This window comes from Mesoplodon mirus, assembly GCF_964341445.2.
Source record: "Mesoplodon mirus genome assembly, chromosome: 5".
Lineage (NCBI taxonomy): Eukaryota > Metazoa > Chordata > Mammalia > Artiodactyla > Ziphiidae > Mesoplodon > Mesoplodon mirus.
Genome location: NC_138980.1, coordinates 73455411 through 73474376, shown reverse-complemented (window position 1 = coordinate 73474376; position 18966 = coordinate 73455411). Strand labels below are relative to the sequence as shown.

General features: G+C 44.0%; 1 protein-coding gene across 5 annotated transcripts in view; it reads right to left on the bottom strand.

Annotated features, from left to right (window-relative positions):
* Positions 1-173: 173 nt before the first annotated feature.
* FSTL4 (follistatin like 4) overlaps positions 174-18966 on the bottom strand; it is a 728090-nt gene continuing 709297 nt past the window's right edge. For all 5 annotated transcript variants that reach the window (XM_082624020.1, XM_082624019.1, XM_082624022.1 and 2 more), the window contains 3 exons: positions 12942-13049; positions 3897-4006; positions 174-1404 (listed from right to left, as the gene is read on the bottom strand). In XM_082624020.1, the coding sequence (XP_082480146.1) occupies positions 696-1404; positions 3897-4006; positions 12942-13049 (927 nt within the window). In that variant the 3' untranslated portion in view covers positions 174-695. The remainder of the gene's footprint in view (positions 1405-3896; positions 4007-12941; positions 13050-18966) is intronic.

Here is an 18966-nt window from a genome sequence, read left to right as displayed (position 1 = left end):
ATTGTCTTCTTTCTGGATGTGGGGTGGTGACTCTCAGAGCCATGGCCTAAGGCAGGGAGGAATACAGCTGGACCTCGGAGAGCGTCTTTCTGCTTACTAGCATTTGAGATTATAAAAAATTATTTTTTAATCAAAAATTCCAAAATAAAGTGAGTGATTTCCCCATCCCCCAAGATGCAATAAGTCTTGTTGGCTCTCCCTCAGGCTTACAAGTCAAATGGAAAGAAAAGCAAGAAGCAACTGCGAAGGAGAAAATGAGGTCCAGAGCGAGGGCAATGTGGCTCTCACGCCAGGAGGGAGAGCCCTGCTCCAGGGAGCCTGTGTCTTCAGGCCACATCAGGGTGAAGTCTGGCCGGACCCTGGAGAATGACTAGGCGAAGGCAACGGACAGAAGCATCCGCCTGGAAAGCAGGAGCTCCTGGTTCCATGGCAGCCCAGGTAACGTGGCGTGTAGCTGGGCGCAGAAATGATTCCTTTACACAGCAGCATATTCTCATCGTAGCTCAAGGCAGAAATCATACGTCCTAACGAAAAACCCCCGTCTTGTTAGCAGCGCATACCTTATACTAGGAAACTTGCAAGGAGACCAGTGTTGAACCACAAAGCGAATACAGGTTTTTGCTTTTGTCTGTAAAAATGTACAGGGTGCCTGCTTGGGGCTGTGGTGTCAGTACCAGGCGGTGCTCGTGGCTGCTTCATACCTCGCCCACCCACACCACTGTGGTCCCCCCCTTTACTCCTGCCACCTCACACCGCGGCGCGTTTTGTCTCGCGTTGATGAGAAGCAGTGACTCTTGGGCTGGCGTGAGGAGGTACTGCCCGAACAGCCCGCTGTCCCTCACGATCCTGCGGGGCCCGGCCCAGGCTCGGGCTGGCCCCGCGGGCGCGGGCGGCTCCTTCAAGCCCTTCAGCACGCCCGTCTTCCCCGTGGACAGCTCTAGGAAGAGCAGGTCCGGCTCTGTCTCCAGCGTGGCGTAGACGTAGTACTGGTCGCCCTGGGTGAAGGAGGGCTGGAAGGCCACGTCTGAGACACCCTGGCTCACTTTCAGGTCATAGAGGGTCTGGATCTCCCCCCGCAGCGTGATCTCCTGCACGTGAAGCTGGGGGCTGTTGGAGGCGGCGCTGACTAGGAAGCGCCCATCGGGGGAGGTGTGTGGGGTGCCGGTAACGTGGCCATTGGGGCCGACCACGGTGTCCGTGACACTGTCGAGCAGCAGCTGTGGGGCGGCTGGAGAGGAGCTGTGCTGTCGGCACTGGATGAAGTAGTAGCCGCCCAGGTGGGTGTGGGCCATGGCCTGTGGCAGGCAGCCGTGGCTCTGCAGCCCAATGGTCTTGAGGAGCATCAGTGTTTCCAGGTCGACTTTGTGGACTGCAGGGTCAGATTTGTTGAAGATGAAGCCGAACCTGGGAGGAGATGCAAACTGAGGTCAGAGGTCAGGAGGACTTTTTGGGTAGGGGATAGGTCATTTGTCTCAAACGATGGCATCCTTTCTCTTTTCCTTTATCGTAACCCTTTGGGGATCTAGCAAACTATTAATAAGATCTACCATTCTGCAGGAGATGGCTTCATAAGCGATTCATCTATGATCTCAAACCAAATGCAGTTGAGTTACAAAATGTTCCTGGATTTATGCTCTTGTAATATGCACGCATCTTTAGAAATGGTAAAGGAAGAGCATAATTGTGCCTCAGCAGCTTCTGCCTCGGGGATGCTTTTTTTTTTTTTTTTTTTTTTCAAATTTTTTTTTTTTGAAGATGTTGGGGGTAGGAGTTTTTAGTAATTTATTTATTTATTTTTGCTGCATTGGGTCTTCGTTTCTGTGCGAGGGCTTTCTCCAGTTGTGGCAAGCGGGGGCCACTCTTCATCGCGGTGCGCGGGCCTTTCACTATCGCGGCCTCTCGTTGCGGAGCACAGGCTCCAGACGCGCAGGCTCAGTAGCTGTGGCTCACGGGCCTAGTTGCTCCGTGGCATGTGGGATCCTCCCAGACCAGGGCTCGAACCCGTGTCCCCTGCATTAGCAGGCAGACTCCCAACCACTGCGCCACCAGGGAAGCCCCGGGGATGCCTTTGATTCAGCTCCCCAGAGGCCTTGTGGCAGCTGGGAAGTGGCGGGCCTGTGGCTGGAGGGAAAGGACAAGAGGTGTCCGCCCTGACTCTGCCTGCTAGGAGGACAGGAGAGGTGAGTCTATATCTGAGGTGGTTTTTGGACTACCGGCTGGGTCAGAACTTGGGGATGGAGATGCAAGAGAACAAGGACAGATGTCCTATCCATGCTACCTTACCCTTGGAGAGGAACGTGGGTAAGGGTTGAGGGCAGCCTCTTCCCTGGCCACGTTGATGATGCTGGTTGCAGGAAGCCCCTTTGGGCTGGGGCTAAGGACAGCTTTTACCTTTACAGCCAGATGGCCTGGCACTGCTGCGGTGCCCTGCTAGGTGCAGAGCCTGGGGCAAGTTGCTTGCCTCTTCAAGCCCCTGCTAATATAAAGAGGGTAGTTCCTTCCAAGGGCTGTTGGGAGGATTAAATCTAAGAGGGAGCTTTAGTGGAAGAGGTCAGTAGGTGGAAGCTGCCACATCTGGACTTTGTGAAATTCCTCTTTGGAGGCTGGTTGTGAGCTGCAGAAGGGCCTGATTCCAGGCAGGACTTCCCTCTGATTGTGAGGGCCTCTGCCTACCCCTCACTTGCAGAGGCCTTTGGGTGCTGTGTACACCTACAGGAGTAGAGAAAAATCTCTTCCACAATTTTCTCTTGAATAACAAACAAGCTATGCCTCAGAGTAGGGAAAATGCCCACTTTACAGCATCTTTAAAGCATCCTTAAAGAGCTAGAGCATGGAAAGAGCAGGAAAGAAAATCCCATGCTTATAAGAAACTGTAATGTAAAAGTCACACACAGGCTCTGCAGAGCCTGAGTTTGCATGACTTCTGGCTGAATTCAGCTTCTTTGAGGGGGTTTACCATTTACAACCATTTTAGAGGCTCTGTCCCAGGTATTCTCTGCAGTGAGGTAGGGAGGTCATAAAGTGATTATTTTCTCCCTTGGGCAAAGATGAATGGGAGAGCCCTATTTTTACAAGTCCAGCTTCAGCTTGCAAAAATGAGTCATTTCTTCCTGGAAAAAGGTGCTTGATGTCAGAGTAAAGGAAGGCATAAACACTGCCACAAGACATTTGGGTCTTGATGACTTTATAAAAGGGCATGCTCAGTCTTCTGGCAGTGGTGCCTTGACAGAAAATGTCAGGGGTTCTCTGAAATGAACAGGGAAGGGGAGGGCCAGGCTGGGATGAGGCTTGCAGTCGAGGCCATGGCTGTTATTGTTAAGCTGTTCTTTTGGATGGTGGCAAACTAGACACCCAGGAGGCCTTGTTTCCTTGCAGGCCCCTGCATGGCTGCTCTGGGGACTCCTAGAGGAACCACAGGTTGTGGTTAGCAGAGAATGAGGCCAAATGGAGCACTGAAAGGAGACCCAGCTTTGCATTTAGTCTGACTCTGCCAGTTCCTGGCTGTGTGACTTTGGCCAGTGTCTTAACTTCTCTGGGCCTAAGTTTCCTCATCTATAAAACAGATTCGAGACCGCCTCTACTAGTTTCTTGCATCTAGCAAGGAGAGGGTACTCAACTAACCACAGTTGTTTCCCTCTTTCCTCTGCTGTCCTCACCCAAGGGTGAGACTTCCTGACCTCACTGGGCCCCTGAGGGCATTAGGAGCTGGGTGCCTTCTTTAACAATTAAGGACTGGGGATGGGGCCATTTCTCTGTCCATTCCTGATGGGGTCCAAAGCCAGCCCAGGAGGAGTGGGGGAGAAAGAGAAAGGAGCAGGGCCACCCCGGGCGAAGCTGCCCCGTGCAGGGCTGAGCTGGGGCACGGAGTAGGTTAGGGCATTGCGGGCCGGTCTCACCTGACGTGGTTGATGATGAGGTTTGTTGGAGGAATGAAGAAATCGTCCACTCCTGCAAAGGGCGTGCGGATGAGGTGCTGGCCCTGACCGGTGCTGGCCTCTGTGATCACCTGCAACACAAAGCGGAAGTCCTTGTGAGGGCCCATCCCAGCGGGGCTTGGAAACCTGCAGACACATGCACGCTCTGGTGGAGACCCTGGCAGACAGGCTGCTTGAGAGAGAGATTATGGGCAAGTCACCATCTTGGCGGCGGTGGTGGTGGGGCGGGCCAGGAGCAGAGTGGGAGATGCTTGGGAATGGCGTAGGCAGGGACCCATCCTTCCAGGCAGGGGAAGTGGGGAGACAGGAGTGAACGCCTGAATTGCTCCCTCCTGCTCGGTCAGGCCTACCCCTGACTGACTGTGGTGCATGTTGTCAGCCACCGTGATGTGACAGCAGAGTGAGGGCTTGGAGGGGCTGTGCTGGGGCTTCTGAGGGAGGGTCCTCAGAACCTAAGCATCTCTGCTCAGAGACAGCCTCCCCCACCACAGGGAGGCCCACCTTCTCAACACCTAGGCCACCCTGGGAAAGGCGGCGAGGTTTTAAGTAACGAAAATGCTCAACGCTGGAATCGTTGACTGGCTCTGTATTTTCCCTTGATGCCAGACACCTGGGCTGGTTTGTTGAGAGTCTCTGTCATATGTGCCTCACAGAGGCACTCTCTGAGAACTGATTCCATAATTTATTAGAGAAAGCAGGCATCCTGTCAGAGGTGCTGGCCGTGTCATTTATTTTATTTTTTATGTTTATTTATTTATTTACTTATTTTAACATCTTTATTGGAGTGTAATTGCTTTACAATGTTGTGTTAGTTTCTGCTGTACAACAAAGTGAATCAGCTATACATATACATATGTCCCCATATCCCCTCCCTCTTGCATCTCCCTCCCACCCTCCCTATCCCACCCCTCTAGGTGGTCACAAAGCACCAAGCTGATCTCCCTGTGCTATGCAGCTGCTTCCCACTAGCTGTCTGTTTTACATTTGGTAGTGTATATATGTCCATGCCACTTTCTCACTTCGTCCCAGCTTACCCTTCCCCCTCCCCGTGTCCTCAAGTCCATTCTCTACGTCTGCGTCTTTATTCCTGTCCTGCCCCTAGGTTCTTCAGAACCATTTTTTTTTTTAGATTCCATATATATGTGTTAGCATACGGTATTTGTCTTTCTTTCTGACTTACTTCACTCTGTACGACAGACTCTAGGTCCATCCACCTCACTGCAAATAACTCAATTTCGTTTGTTTTTATGGCTGAGTAATATTCCATTGTATGTATGTGCCACATCTTCTTTATCCATTCATCTGTTGATGGACACTTAGGTTGCTTCCATGTCCTGGCTATTGTAAATAGAGCTGCAATGAACGCTGTGGTACATGACTCTTTTTGAATTATGGTTTTCTCAGGGTATATGCCCAGTAGTGGGATTGCTGGGTCATATGGTAGTTCTATTTTTAGTTTTTTAAGGAACCTCCATACTGTTCTCCATAGTGGCTGTATCAATTTACATTCCCACCAACAGTGTAGGAGGGTTTCCTTTTCTCCACACCCTCTCCAGCATTTATTGTTTGTAGATTTTTTGATGATGGCCATTCTGACTGGTGTGAGGTGATACCTCATTGTAGTTTTAATTTGCATTTCTCTAATGATTAGTGATGTTGAGCATCCTTTCATGTGTTTGTTGGCAATCTGTACATGTTCTTTGGAGAAATGCCTGTTTAGGTCTTCTGCTCATTTTTGGATTGGGATGTTTGTTTTTTGATATTGAGCTGCATGAATTGCTTGTAAATTTTGGAGATTAATACTTTGTCAGTTGCTTCATTTGCAAATATTTTCTCCCATTGAGGGTTGTCTTTTGGTCTTGTTTATAGTTTCCTTTGCTGTGCAAAAGCTTTTAAGTTTCATTAGGTCCCATATGTTTATTTTTGTTTTTCTTTCCATTTCTCTAGGAGGTGGGTCATAAAGGATCTTGCTGTGATTTATATCAGAGTGTTCTATGTTTTCCTCTAAGAGTTTTATAGTGTCTTGGCCATGTCATTTAGATGACTGTGATTAGGATGCTGGGGAGGGTTCCAGTTTCACAAAGGGGACTTGCTGTGAGAAGTGAAGAATTAGGCCCTGTGTTTTGTACAAATTGGTAGTGACAGAGCATGCTGCCTCTGTTTCTCTGGAGGTACCACTTTCTCCCCTGCGTGCCTGGCAGGAAGCAACTTGAGCCACCCCTTGGTGTGTGTCCCTGCTGTGTCTGTATCAGGGAAGCACATGGTGGCAGCACAGAACAGAGCCAAGTGATGTCTGGGGTTAGACAGGACGAGAGCATGGTTTGGAGGCCCTGCCAGAAAGCCCCCTGTGGTCAGGCTGGGCTTTTGTCCATCAGCTACTGAGGCCTTGGGCACAGGCAGGCTGGAGACACTGAGCCAGCCATCCTGTGTCCTCTTGCTTTCTGCACGTGCTCTTCAGCCTCCAAGTTCTAGGTGATTGCCCAGAAGGGTGGCAGACCTGCAGCCAGATGAGGGGCTTGGCCAGTTTGTGGGCAATTTTGGCTGGAGGACCCCAAGGACAAGCCCAGACCCTCTTAGCAGGACAGGAGGCAGATGCCAGACCCTGACCAGGGAGGGAAGACACTTTTCCTGATCTTCATGTTGTGGCCATTTATACAGAAGGAAGGATTCAGATTTTTGCAGCCTGAGGCTGAGGACAGTTTGTGATGGGGCTTTGTGACTCACATGGCTTAGAGCTCTGGATGCTTTTACCTTTTAAGAGTGGAACTGCCTTCTGCCTCTTACTTTAATGACAAGACAAACAGCACCTGCACTGCTTCCTCGGGCAGGTTTGAAGCTTTAGTTTTTTGGATCATGCTTCCCGAGGGGTCAGCAGGCAGAATGCCGGATTAGAATGATGAGAGCTCTGATTTTCAGACGTGGGCAGCTCTAAAGTTAGGTTATTTTCCTGTGATTAAAAAAAAAAAAAGGCCAAATGATGCTTCCATGGTAAGTCCATGGGAAAAGCTTAGAACTAGGCATTAAGAAAATATCAGTATGAGGAAACTGGATCTTAGAGAGTCCAGGTGAAAATGCCAGAGAATTCCAAGAAGCCATGCAATCATTGCTTGATATAAGGTCTGTCATTTTAGCTTATAATAGAGATGGAAAATTACAGGCTGTCAGCAGTCAGTGTCATTCATGCTTCACCACCCTGACACCCTATATCCAGAGGTTACTTCATCAAAACCCGGTGTCATGGGCCACTGAACTGATATGGGCTAGTCAGCCTCATTTCTTCAATGAGTCATGAGTTCCTTCTTGGCCTGTGTCCCAGCGCATGGCTGGGCACATTTGTGACCAAAAGATAATTTTTGAGCCTCTCAAATTTCCTGGCTCTAGGGGCTTGGTTCAGGAGATGCACATAGTTGGCTGGGTATCAGGAGATGTAAGTTAGTAGTGAGTGTGGGGTAGGGAAGTCTGAGCATCTGCTTCAGAGGAGTGGACAAAGCCAGGTGAGAGGTGACAGCTGGGGAAGGGCAGGGTGCAAGATATCGAGTGCGATGGGCAGAGAGGCAGCTGAAAGCTGGGAGTGGGTGGGCGAGAGCATGATGGGCAGGATTTGAGATGGTGCCAAAGGTTCCAACACTGGCTCCTGGGGCAGGGCCTTGGTGGAATAAGCGTCATTTATAGAACCACCTTCATTTAGTCATAGCAAAGCTTGTTTAACAATTCCTTAGTGTTGGATATTTAGAAACATTAAGATGGTATTTTCAATGTTTTGCAAATATAAACATTGCAGTAACATATAATGTTATAGCTAAATCTTTGTGCCCATCCCTGATCCTCGTCTTTGGATAAGTTCTGAGAAGTCAAGTTGCTGGATTGAAAGTAATGTTCTGAGGCTTTTGGTTCACATTTCCAAATTGCTCACCATAAAGGCTCTGCCCACTGACATTTCCAGGAGCAGTTTCTGCAAGCAGTGGTTTCCTGAACCCTAGTCCACAGAGATGAAGGTAGGTTTATTCAATTTATTTCATTTTCTTGTCATAGTGCATTTCTAAGACTTTCCAATTATGGTGATGGTGGGCATAATGGTCTAATTCCTGCTATTAATTAAAATGCTTTTAGTGTTTTGTCATTTAGGCAAAATTTCCTCTTGGTTTCTCGGAAATAGTCTTCATTATGTTTATGTCTTCTATTCCTATTTTTAGTTTTTAAAAAAAAATTAAGAATGTCTGCTGTATTTAGTTAAATGCCTTTCCAGCATTTACTGAAAATATTATAGCTTTTTTTCTGTTTTGTGTTATGAGTAATGTTGACTTATTTCCTGAGAGTGAACCATTACTGCATCCCGGGAATTTGTTCCCTGCTTGAGCAGTTAGATGCATTGTTGGACTCTATTTTTAATACCATGTTTAGAATTTTGCTTCTGTATTCATAAGTGAGATTAGTTGATAGTTTTATTTTTTAATTTCTTTTGAATTTTAAAATTTTATTCATGTTTTTATACAGCAGGTTCTTATTAGTTATCTATTTTATACATATTAGTGTATACATGTCAACCCCAATCTCCCAATTCGTCCCCCACCCCCCCACCCCCCAGCAGCTTTCCCCCCTTGGTGTCCATACATTTGTTCTCTACATCCGTGTCTCTATTTCTGCCCTGCAAACCGGTTCATCTGTACCATTTTTCTAGGTTCCATATATATGCGTTAATATACGACATTTATTTTTCTCTTTCTGACTTACTTCACTCTGTATGACAGTCTCTAGATCCAACCACGTCTCTACAAATGACCCAATTTCGTTCCTTTTTATGGCTGAGTAATATTCCATTGTATATATGTACCACACCTTCTTTATCCACTCATCTGTTGATGGGCATTTAGGTTGTTTCCGTGACCTGGCTATTGTAAATAGTGCTGCAATGAACATTGGGGTGCATGTGTCTTTCTGAATTATGGTTTTCTCTGGGTATATGCCCAGTAGTGGGATTTCTGGGTCTTATGGTAATTCTATTTTTAGTTTTTTAAGGAACCTCCATACTGTTCTCCGTAGTGGCTGTATCAATTTACATTCCCACCAACAGTGCAAGAGGGTTCCCTTTTCTCCACACCCTCTCCAGCATTTGTTGTTTGTAGATTTTCTGATGATGCCCATTCTAACTGGTGATAGTTTTATTTTTTAATACTAAGGAGTTGCACCTTTTTTTCCATATGGTCTGGGATAGTTCAAATGATATTAAAATTACCTACATTTGAAAGGTTTGATAAAACTTGGCTGTACATTTTACTATGGTAGATCTTTGATCTTTAAAAAACCTCTTCTCTGGTAATTGTTCTATTTCAAGTTTTCCTTTTCTTAGGTCAGTTTTTTTTTCCTCCTTAATTTTTTTTTTATTGAAGTATAGTTGAGTTACAGTGTTGTGTTAATTTCTGCTGTACAGCAAAGTGACTCAGTTATACATACATATTTTTAAATTTATATAAATATTACATAACTATTATATTTATATCTTTTCCATTATGGTTCATCCCAGGACATTGAATATACTTCCCTGTGCTATACAGTGGGACCTTGTTGTCCATCCATTCTATATGTAATAGTTTGCATCTGCTCACCCCAAACTCCCAGTCCATCCCTCCCCCACACCCTTGCCCCATGGCAACCACAAGTCTGTTCTCTATGTCTGTGAGTCTGTTTCTGCTTGGTAGATAGATTCATTTGTGTCATATTTTAGATTTCATATATAAGTGATATCGTATGGTACTTGACTTTCTCTTTCTGACTAGGTCAGTTTTTTTTTTTTTCTGCATTTTGCGAACAATCATCCATTTCTTCTAGGTCTTAAAATGTGCTGCCCCAGAGTTGCAGTGTAGTAGTATTTTACAATTATTTTCATCCTCCTTTATCTGCAGTAATATGTCTTTTCTCATTTCTCACTTTGTTTATATTCTTTTATCTTTATCAGGTTTGTGAAGGATTTATTGGTTTTTGTTTGTCTTTTTTTTATTTCTACTAATTTGAGTCTTTTAAATAATTCCTTCCTGCCAGTTACTTTGTTCTTTTTCTTATTTCTTAACACAAATACATTCTCTGCAGGCTTTTAAGACACATATATTCCTTGTGTACAGCTTTCTCTGTATCCTGTAGGTTTTGATGAGAAGTAGTCTCTTTTTCATTGCTTTTGAGACAGTTTGTAATTTCTCCTTTTAATTTCCTCTTTGATGCAATAGTGATCTAGGAGTGTTTCCTGATTAGGTAGGTCACATTTTAATTGTTTCTAATTATCAGATAATGTAGCCTATAACACTGACTTTTACAAAATTTGCTAAATTTTTGTGATTACTGACACATATATGTGGACATGTGAAAAATTTCTATTTGTCAGAGGAAAGGTTTTCTATATATTTATTAAACCAAGTTCCTTATTCATATTATTCATTTTTCCCATGTCATTATTTTGCCTCTTTGGAATGTACAATTTAAGTGCATTGTAAATCAAGTTCTTGTATTTTTAATCACTCTTGTATTATGTGTTTAGTTATGTTGTTTGCTATCTGTTGGCTGTTTGTCTCCACATAATGCTTCTCCTTATGCTGTTTAGTGCTTTTAACCTTAAATTTGACCTTGTCTGATATTAATATTACACTCATACATCTTTTTGTCCACCTACCATCACTATTTCCACCCCTTTCAATTCAACCTTTTAATATCACTTTATGGGTTTCTTGTAAACAAGTTACAGCTAGTTTTCTCTCCCTCTGTTCCAAACCCAATCTCATCATCTCTGCTTTTAATAGGAGAAATCAGTTTGTCACATTTGGAATAATTAGACAGTTAACTATCTCAACTATTAATTCAAAGAACATTCTCTATATCCTCTTATCCCTGTAAGATGACATTTTTGAGTATTTTTACTCTCTTTCCTCCACTCCCTACCCTTACTTTTACAGAAATAACTTACCATCTTTAGTTAGAGCCTGGTATCAGAATTTCTCTTTCAGTGCATTGCTCCTAATTCAAATGCCCTTATTTAGCACTTATTAATACATTTCCCGGTAGTCTCTCCTCATCCATCTTATTTTATTTTTGGACCTTCCTCTCTAGGTTTCTTACTTAGGCCTGTTTCCTCTTTATCTTTCGCCATATCGATGTCTCTGATCTGGTTCACCTACTGTTTTTCTGGTATCTTTCATGATCTTCTCTCTGAATTCTTGCATATCCTTAGGTCTTTCTTTTGTCCTGACAGGTAAATGATACCTTGGATATCAGCCCTTTTATCTTAATAGCATCTAGATGTGATGCCACGGTCTTCCAGCAGCTGTTGCAGATGAGAAGTCCAGTGCCAACCTAATTGTTCTTTTACAGGTGACTTTTCTTTCTGCCTTGAAGATTATAATATTTTTCCTTTATTCTTGGAAGTCCAGAGTTTTACCAAGAGCAGAGATGCATTCTTTCTCATCAAGTTAGCCTGGAACTTACAGATCCCTTTTAATCTACATGATTTACTTTTTCAACTTGGAAATTTTCTTCCAGATTTATTTAATGTTTGACTCCATTCCAACTATTACCTTTTCTCTTTCTAAACTTCTTTTGACTTTGAAACATCTTTTGAGACTTCATATCTTAATCTTTTCTTGTATTCTGTGATTTGAGGATTTTTCTTTTTCTTTATCTTTCAGGCTACTATTTTGAGTCTCAGTAGAAATCATGCATTTTCAACTCATCTATCTACTGCAGTTTTAAAGTAGGAAATCATTTTTTGTTAAATTTTAGTTTTAGAAAGATATTTTTTGGTGGCCCCTCCCCTTGAATTTCCTTACATGCTTTCTTAGTGCTGCCAGAGGAACCAATTTTCTGGGCTTATACTCTGTTCTGAGTGACCTTTACTCGGGCTCCCAGGTCCTCTAATTAATTGTTATTATTTGTCATCAGCTCACCGGGGCCCAGGATGTGTTGATGGTGTTGATGAGGGACAATAGTCTTGTTTTGTAGGAGGTGAAGTAGTGTCCTTCCCCTGGCCCAGCAGCACAGAGGTAGGTAAGGCAGGTGGTCAGTCCCCAGGAGGAAGCTTCTGTAGACTGGGTATCCCTGGCCTCTTACCAGTCTTGGGAACAGTGTGAACTTGGCTCCATCCGCAGCCCTTCTCAGCTGGGGTTCTGAGAGAGAATAAAACCCTAATATCCCGAGGAATCCACTGTATGCAGTGAATTCTCTTCTGTGCATCTAGAATGGTTCTATGCACCATCACTGGGACAATCGAGGGAACAGGCATTCAAATCACCTTTTGTAGGGCTTAATCCTCTCATGTACCCCTGATGAGAAAGGCTGAGCCGGACACACTCAACATAGGGTTGGTGATGACCTTTCCTGACTGGTGGAGGAAGGGATCCCACAGATGTCCTGGTCCCAAGCTCTTCCCAAGAGGCAGTACAATGCAGTGGCTGAATGTATGGGCTGCAGGGCTGAATGTATGCCTAGGTTGGACCAGGGGCCAGTTATTGAAACCTGTGCCTGGAACACTGTGAGCACTCAGTAATGTGCTTCCATTTATGAACATAATTGCTGCTGCTGCTTTTCCTTCTCCTTCCTTATCATCTGGTGCCTGCTTTGACAATGTTCTCCAGCCCATGCACCCCAAGGTAAAGAAAGCCCTGGCTCCCTTCTCACTGCTTGAAGTCCAGAGGTTCATTTCTGCTTGGCCCCAGGAGCTCCTGGCTCAGAAGAGGCAAGTGTTTTGGGGCTGGGCTGGGTGGGGCCCAAGAGCCACATTCTGGTTGTCATGACATTAGAATCTTATCCATCATCAGTGTTGTCTTTAATAGCAGGCCTGGTGGAAGATACCCTGTTCATTGCCTATAAGGGGCATTATCCTGAGGATGTTTCCTACTCTCTCCTTAGCCTTCATGGACATACTTTGGATAAATGTGATTAGCCACCTAGGGAAGCAGGAGACATTTATTAGCTAGGGAGAGAGCCCTTTCCTGCAGGTGGGTGTTGTCTTCCATGTACTCAACATACCTGGAGGCTTGGTTGGGACTTATGCACGTTCCCCCAGCTCAGGACCCACACTTGGTCATGTGATTTGTCATAGGACAACTTAGCCGGCAGAGGGTCGACACCTATGGACTTGAAAAAAAACAGCAATAAGTTGGTCATTGTTGTAGAAGCTGATTCATTTCTAGGCCACTCTTGGGTGAGTGGAAAGCCAGCCTAGCAGCCTTGACAATGAGCCAGTTTGGGAACCCAGGGTAGAAACATCCCTTCTGGGTTTGTCTTCAGAGGCATAAAATTGGTTGTCAGTAATGTTCTTCCTTTTAAAAATTTCTTGCAGGGACTTCCCTGGTCACGCAGTGGTTAAGAATCTGCCTGCCAGTGCAGGGGACATGGGTTTGAGCCCTGGTCCGGGAAGATCCCACATGCTGTACAGCAGCTAAGCCCATGCGCCACAACTACTGAGCCCACATGCCTAGAGCCCATAAGCCCATGCGCCACAACTACTGAGCCCACATGCCTAGAGCCCATGCTCTGCAACAAGAGAAGCCACTGCAATGAGAAGCCTGCGCACTGCAAGAAAGAGTAGGCTCCGCTCGCCGCAACTAGAGAAAGCCTGCATGCAGCAACGAAGACCCAACACAGCCAAAAAGTAAATTAAAAATTTATTTTAAAAAAATTCTTGGGTTTCCCTGGTGGCACAGTGGTTGAGAGTCTGCCTGCCGAGGCAGGGGAACGCGGGTTTGTGCCCCAGTCTGGGAGGATCCCACGTGCCGCAGAGCGGCTGGGCCTGTGAGCCATGGCTGCTGGGCCTGCGCGTCCGGAGCCTGTGCTCCGCAGAGGGAGAGGCCACAGCAGTGAGAGGCCCACGTACCGCAAAAAAAAAATTCTTGCATGTCTTACTTAAAGGGTACCCAGACCATCTTGACAAAAGCCTAAACACAGAGGTTTTTTTTTTTTTCAGTTTTCCACTCAAGAATCAGCTTTAGGACCCTCCCATCACTTCTCCTGTAAGCCTTTGGGGGCCTCTTGAACCCTCAGCATCCTTCTCTAGCTCTTCTTCCTGGGTCATCTGAGACTGACTTTGAACTCATCCATTATCACCTGTTTGTCTCTTAACTTCGTGCAGACTCTATCTGGTATATCATTCACCTGGAGCCTCTGGGACTCAGACTGTAGCATCAGGCAGAGTCTTTTTCTACTGCTGTAACTGAAACTCTGCTATTTTCTGAGGACAGAGCTTCCCCAGTGGCCCTGTCAAATGGTGACTTTTCTACTTCTCAGAATGTAGTTTTATAAGTTCCAAAACTGTTTTGTTATGCCACTATGACCCCTGCTCTTTTTGGCATTGGCCAAAGTTCTAGTCACTCCCTTTGTTCACTAAAGATGCTCTGTTTTCTCTGTCCCTCCCTGAGTCCCCAACTGTGGTGCCTTCATTCAAAGCCCTGCTTTCTCAGTTCCTTCTTGGTTTCAGTGATCTTTTCCTCTTCCCCACTGCAGCCACCATAACTTAAACCTTGTCAACAAATTTCTGAAATTTCAGTCCACCATATTCTAGCCTTTCTGATCTTGGGGGAAAACCACCTTTGCACCCACTGGTTAAAACTTCTCTAAAGAAATGTCTATGGAGTCTATGGAGTCCCTGAAACCACTTCCTCTTAACTGTTTGTCTTCACCACTCCACTGAACTGCTCTAGAGCTTCATGTCAAATTCAGAGATCACTATGTGATCCTCCTCTAACTTGACATTTCACTAGGATTCCACATGGTTAACCATTCCCTTCTGGAAACATTTTATTCACTCAGCTTCCCATCTCCCTGGCTTCTCTTCCTCATCCTGACTTCTAAATGGTGGCATGTCCCCCGTCTTCATCTTTGATCTTGTCTCTGTCTATATCCTTTCCCTGGGTGAGCTCATTCAATACATGGCTTCAAATAACCCATTACACTCTGATGACTTTAGAATTCATTCCTCTGTTGATGACCACAACTTTATCAAATCTGAACTCTTGATTTTGCCTATCCCTGCTGAAATATATTTCTTCTCCAGTCATCACCATCTTTGAAGTCTCCTTGTACTTTCTTTTTTTTTTCTTTTTTTTTTTTTTTGGTGGTACGTGGGCCTCTCACTGTTGTAGCCTCTCCTGTTGCGGAGCACAGGCTCCGGACGCGCAGGCTCAGCGGCCATGGCTCACGGGCCCAGCTGCCCCGCGGCATGTGGGATCTTCCCGGACTGGGGCACGAACCTGTGTCCCCTGCCTCGGCAGGCAGACTCTCAACCACTGTGCCACCAGGGAAGCCCTCCTTGTACTTTCTTGCTCTAATTAAAACTTCCTCTGCCCTGAAGCCTCAAGTAGAGGCTGTTTCTATTTTCCTATACTTCACACACCCCAGGTCCTTTGTTCATGCCTCCAGCTACTCTTCCTTGATCCTCTCATCCTGGCTGCTTCCCTTCATTTACCAAAGGCTTTATGATCTGGCACTGTCTTCCTCTACCCAGAGCTGCTTTTCTCACCAGTAATGATACCCTTCTGACACTATCTCTAGTTTCTTGTATTTTCTCTATCACTCTTTAAAAAACCCTCTTGATTACACATTCTCCTCCAGGTATCCCATTTGTCTGCCCTCTTTAGACTGCAGGCATTATCTCTCCTTTCTGCTTAACTTTCTCTAATCATTTTTCATATTCTCATTCTGACTGAAGTGGTATGGAGTAGGAGACTGAAAACCTAAACTAAAAATCTCTTACATTCAGAACAGAGCTTTCCACAGTCTCAATATGCTAAGGAGCAAAGACATGGAAGGGAAAAGGTCCTGAAGAACACACCAGCTCTCAGTTTAAAGACCTGAAGGGCTACCTAACTAGGAGTGAATCAGAGACTGACTAAGCCTTATGAAAGCTGCAACTCAGCCTTGATTTAACTTCGTACTTGATTAAAGTGATTCATTCTCTACTCTCTCTTCCTAGCAGAGAAAAGGGTAAACCCTCTTCAGTGGATGACAGCCATTTAAAGTCTCTACAATGTAATATGGAATGTTTGACATTCAGAAAAAATTACTAGGCATTCCAAGATACAGCTTATATAACTGAAAACAACATAAAAAAGACAACAGAAACAGACTCACAGGTGATCTGTAAAAAAATAATTTAAAAATTGTGTATATAAAAGGAATTAAGCAGAAATTCTAAAAGTGAAAAAATGCAACACCTGAAATTAAGATCTCAATAAATAGGTTTTGTTATATATACCTTACACACGGTGGAAGATAGGATTATTGAACTGAAAGACAAGTTGATAGCATATGCCCAAACTGAACCACAGAGAGACAAAAAGGATGGAAAATAAGAGTGAAAGAGATGTGTGGGACACAATGGAAAGGTCTAACTTTTTTTCTCTCAGAGTTCCCAAGGAAGAGGTGGGAGAGAATGAGGCAGCAGAATATTTGAAGAAATAATGGTTGAGAGTTTTCCAGTCTGATTAAAGATATTAATCCACACATTTAGGAACCTCTGAGAACCCCAAATCAGAATAAATACAAAGAACACCATACCTGGGCATGTAAAACTGCTAAAGACCAAAGAGAAAAATCTAGAAAGTAGCCAGAGAGAAAAAAAGAGATACATTATCTTCAAAAGAGAGACAGTAAGACTGACAGTTGACCTATTAACAAAAACAATGGAAGATAACGGAAATGGCATCTTAACATGCAGAAAGAATTTAACTGCCAATGTAGCACTCTATATCCAGTGCAAATATCCTTTACAAATAAAGGGAAAATTTTCAAACAAACAAAAACGATGAGAATCTGTTGCCAGCAGACCTGCACTAAAAGAACTATTAAAGAAACTTGTTCAGTCAGAATGAAAATGATCCCAGACAGAACTATGTACTTCAGGAAAGAATAAAGAGCAATGGAAAAGGTAAATATGTGGGTGAATGTAAATGACTATCAACTGTACAAAATAATAATAATAGTCATGTCTTGTGGGGTTAAATTACATGTAGAATTAAAATTCATTCCCATAGTAGTGCCAAAGGCAGGAGGAAGGTTAAAGGAGTTAAAGTGTTCTAAGTTTCTATCATTATTGGGCAAGTGAAGCAATAATTTGTATGAGACTGTATTGAGGCAAGGATGCATGTTGTAATCTCTGTGGTGGTAATAATAACAACAATGATAAAAGAATGCATGGACAACAAGCTAATAGAGGGAGAAATAGAACAAAAATGTTTGACTAATCCAAAAGAAAGCTAAAAGACGAAGAAAGCAACATAAAGAGGTAGGTCAAATGAAAAAACAGTAAGATGGTAGACATAACCATATAATTACATCAAAAATACATGGATCAAATAATCCAAGTAAAAGACCAAGATTATTAAACTAGATAAAAGCCAAAATCCAAATACGTGTGGCTTTATAAGAGATCACTTTTTAAATATATGAGATAGAAAGATCGAAAGTGAAAGAATGGAAAAATTATACCATGGTAACTCTAATCAAAATAAATCTGATTTAGCTATATTAATATTAGACAGAATGGACTTTCAGGCAAGAAGCTTTGCCAGAGATAAAGAGGGATATTTTGTAAGAAGAAAGAAGTCTTCCCCCCCGAGGAAGATACTATAATTTTTAAGCAAAAATGGATGGAACTTGATAAATCTACAATAACAGTGGGAGACTTCAACATGCCTCTCAGCAGCTGGTAGACTAAGTGGACAAAAAAATCACTTAGAATATCTGAACAATACAATAAACCAACTTGACATAATTGACATATGTAAAATCTACCTTACACATTCTTTTAAAGTGCACATAGAACATTTATGAAAGTTGATAAGCTGAGTTATAAAGCAAGCGTCAATACATTTCAAAGGATTGAAATTATTCAGAGTACTTTCTCTGGCCAGGGAAATCAATAACAAAAAGATAGCTGGAAAGTCTATCATATTTTTCAGGAGAAACCACAACCACAACTCTGGTTTTTATACAACTTTCTCCCAACAATGATCCTGCACCTGGGCAGCTGAGCATTCCTGGGAAAAAAAAGATACAACCCTCCTCACTGGTCTGACTTTACATTTGCACCCCTCATCCTTAAGTGGGCCTTCACTATTGCCCTGCAGTCCTATCACATTTCCCGGGTCAGTTCAATCTCACATCCTTTACCTCTTTCCTTAGACCTCCAGCCTTGGTGATAATTTTCCATCTTATTTCACTGAGAAAATAAAGGCAACCAGAAGAGAAGGTCATCCAGCTATCACCAATTGTATCACCTCTGTGCACCCGTGTCTGAATACTTTCTACTTCTTCCTGTTATGATGAAAGAATGTGCTTTTCTCTTAGGCTAGCATATCTCCTTGTATGGTCTGGATCCCACTGACTGCTGCCTACTTCGATGATGCAGAGGAAAGGGAAGACTTGTGGGAGAAGGTTTTCCCATTAGCATCCAAGTGCTGTAATATCACCTATCCTAAACGCTTCTTCAGCATCCTCTTCCAGCGACTGCCTCATCTGTCTACGTTTTCTCATATTTATAGCAAAACCCCTGAAAATAGTTGTCTATATTCACCATCTCTACTCCCTCTGATTCTAACTTGAATCTACCCCCTCAGGCTTGCATTCTGCCATTATAGTCCTATCTGTTCCCACCAAGGTGATCCATGTGGTACCAAAGCCAATGGTTAGTTTTCAGTCTTCATAACATACGAATGCGTTCAGCAACCTTTGACACCACTGGCCACGAACTCTCCCTTAAAAAACTCTTTTCTTGGCTTGTGGAACACCACCCTCTCCTCATGTTCTTCCTACCTTTCAGGCTACTCCTTCTTGGTCTCCTTTGTTGGCTTCCTCTCTCATTCCTGATCTTTAAGTGTTGGAATACTTCAAGGCTCCAACCTTGACCTCTTTTCTATCTGTGCTTCCCTCCATGATTTCCTCCAGTTAACTGGATTTAACACAGTTCACATGGGGATGACGCCCACATTCATATCTCCAGCCTAGACCTCTCCTTTGACTCCAGAACTATTTATCCAATTGCATATGTATATATATA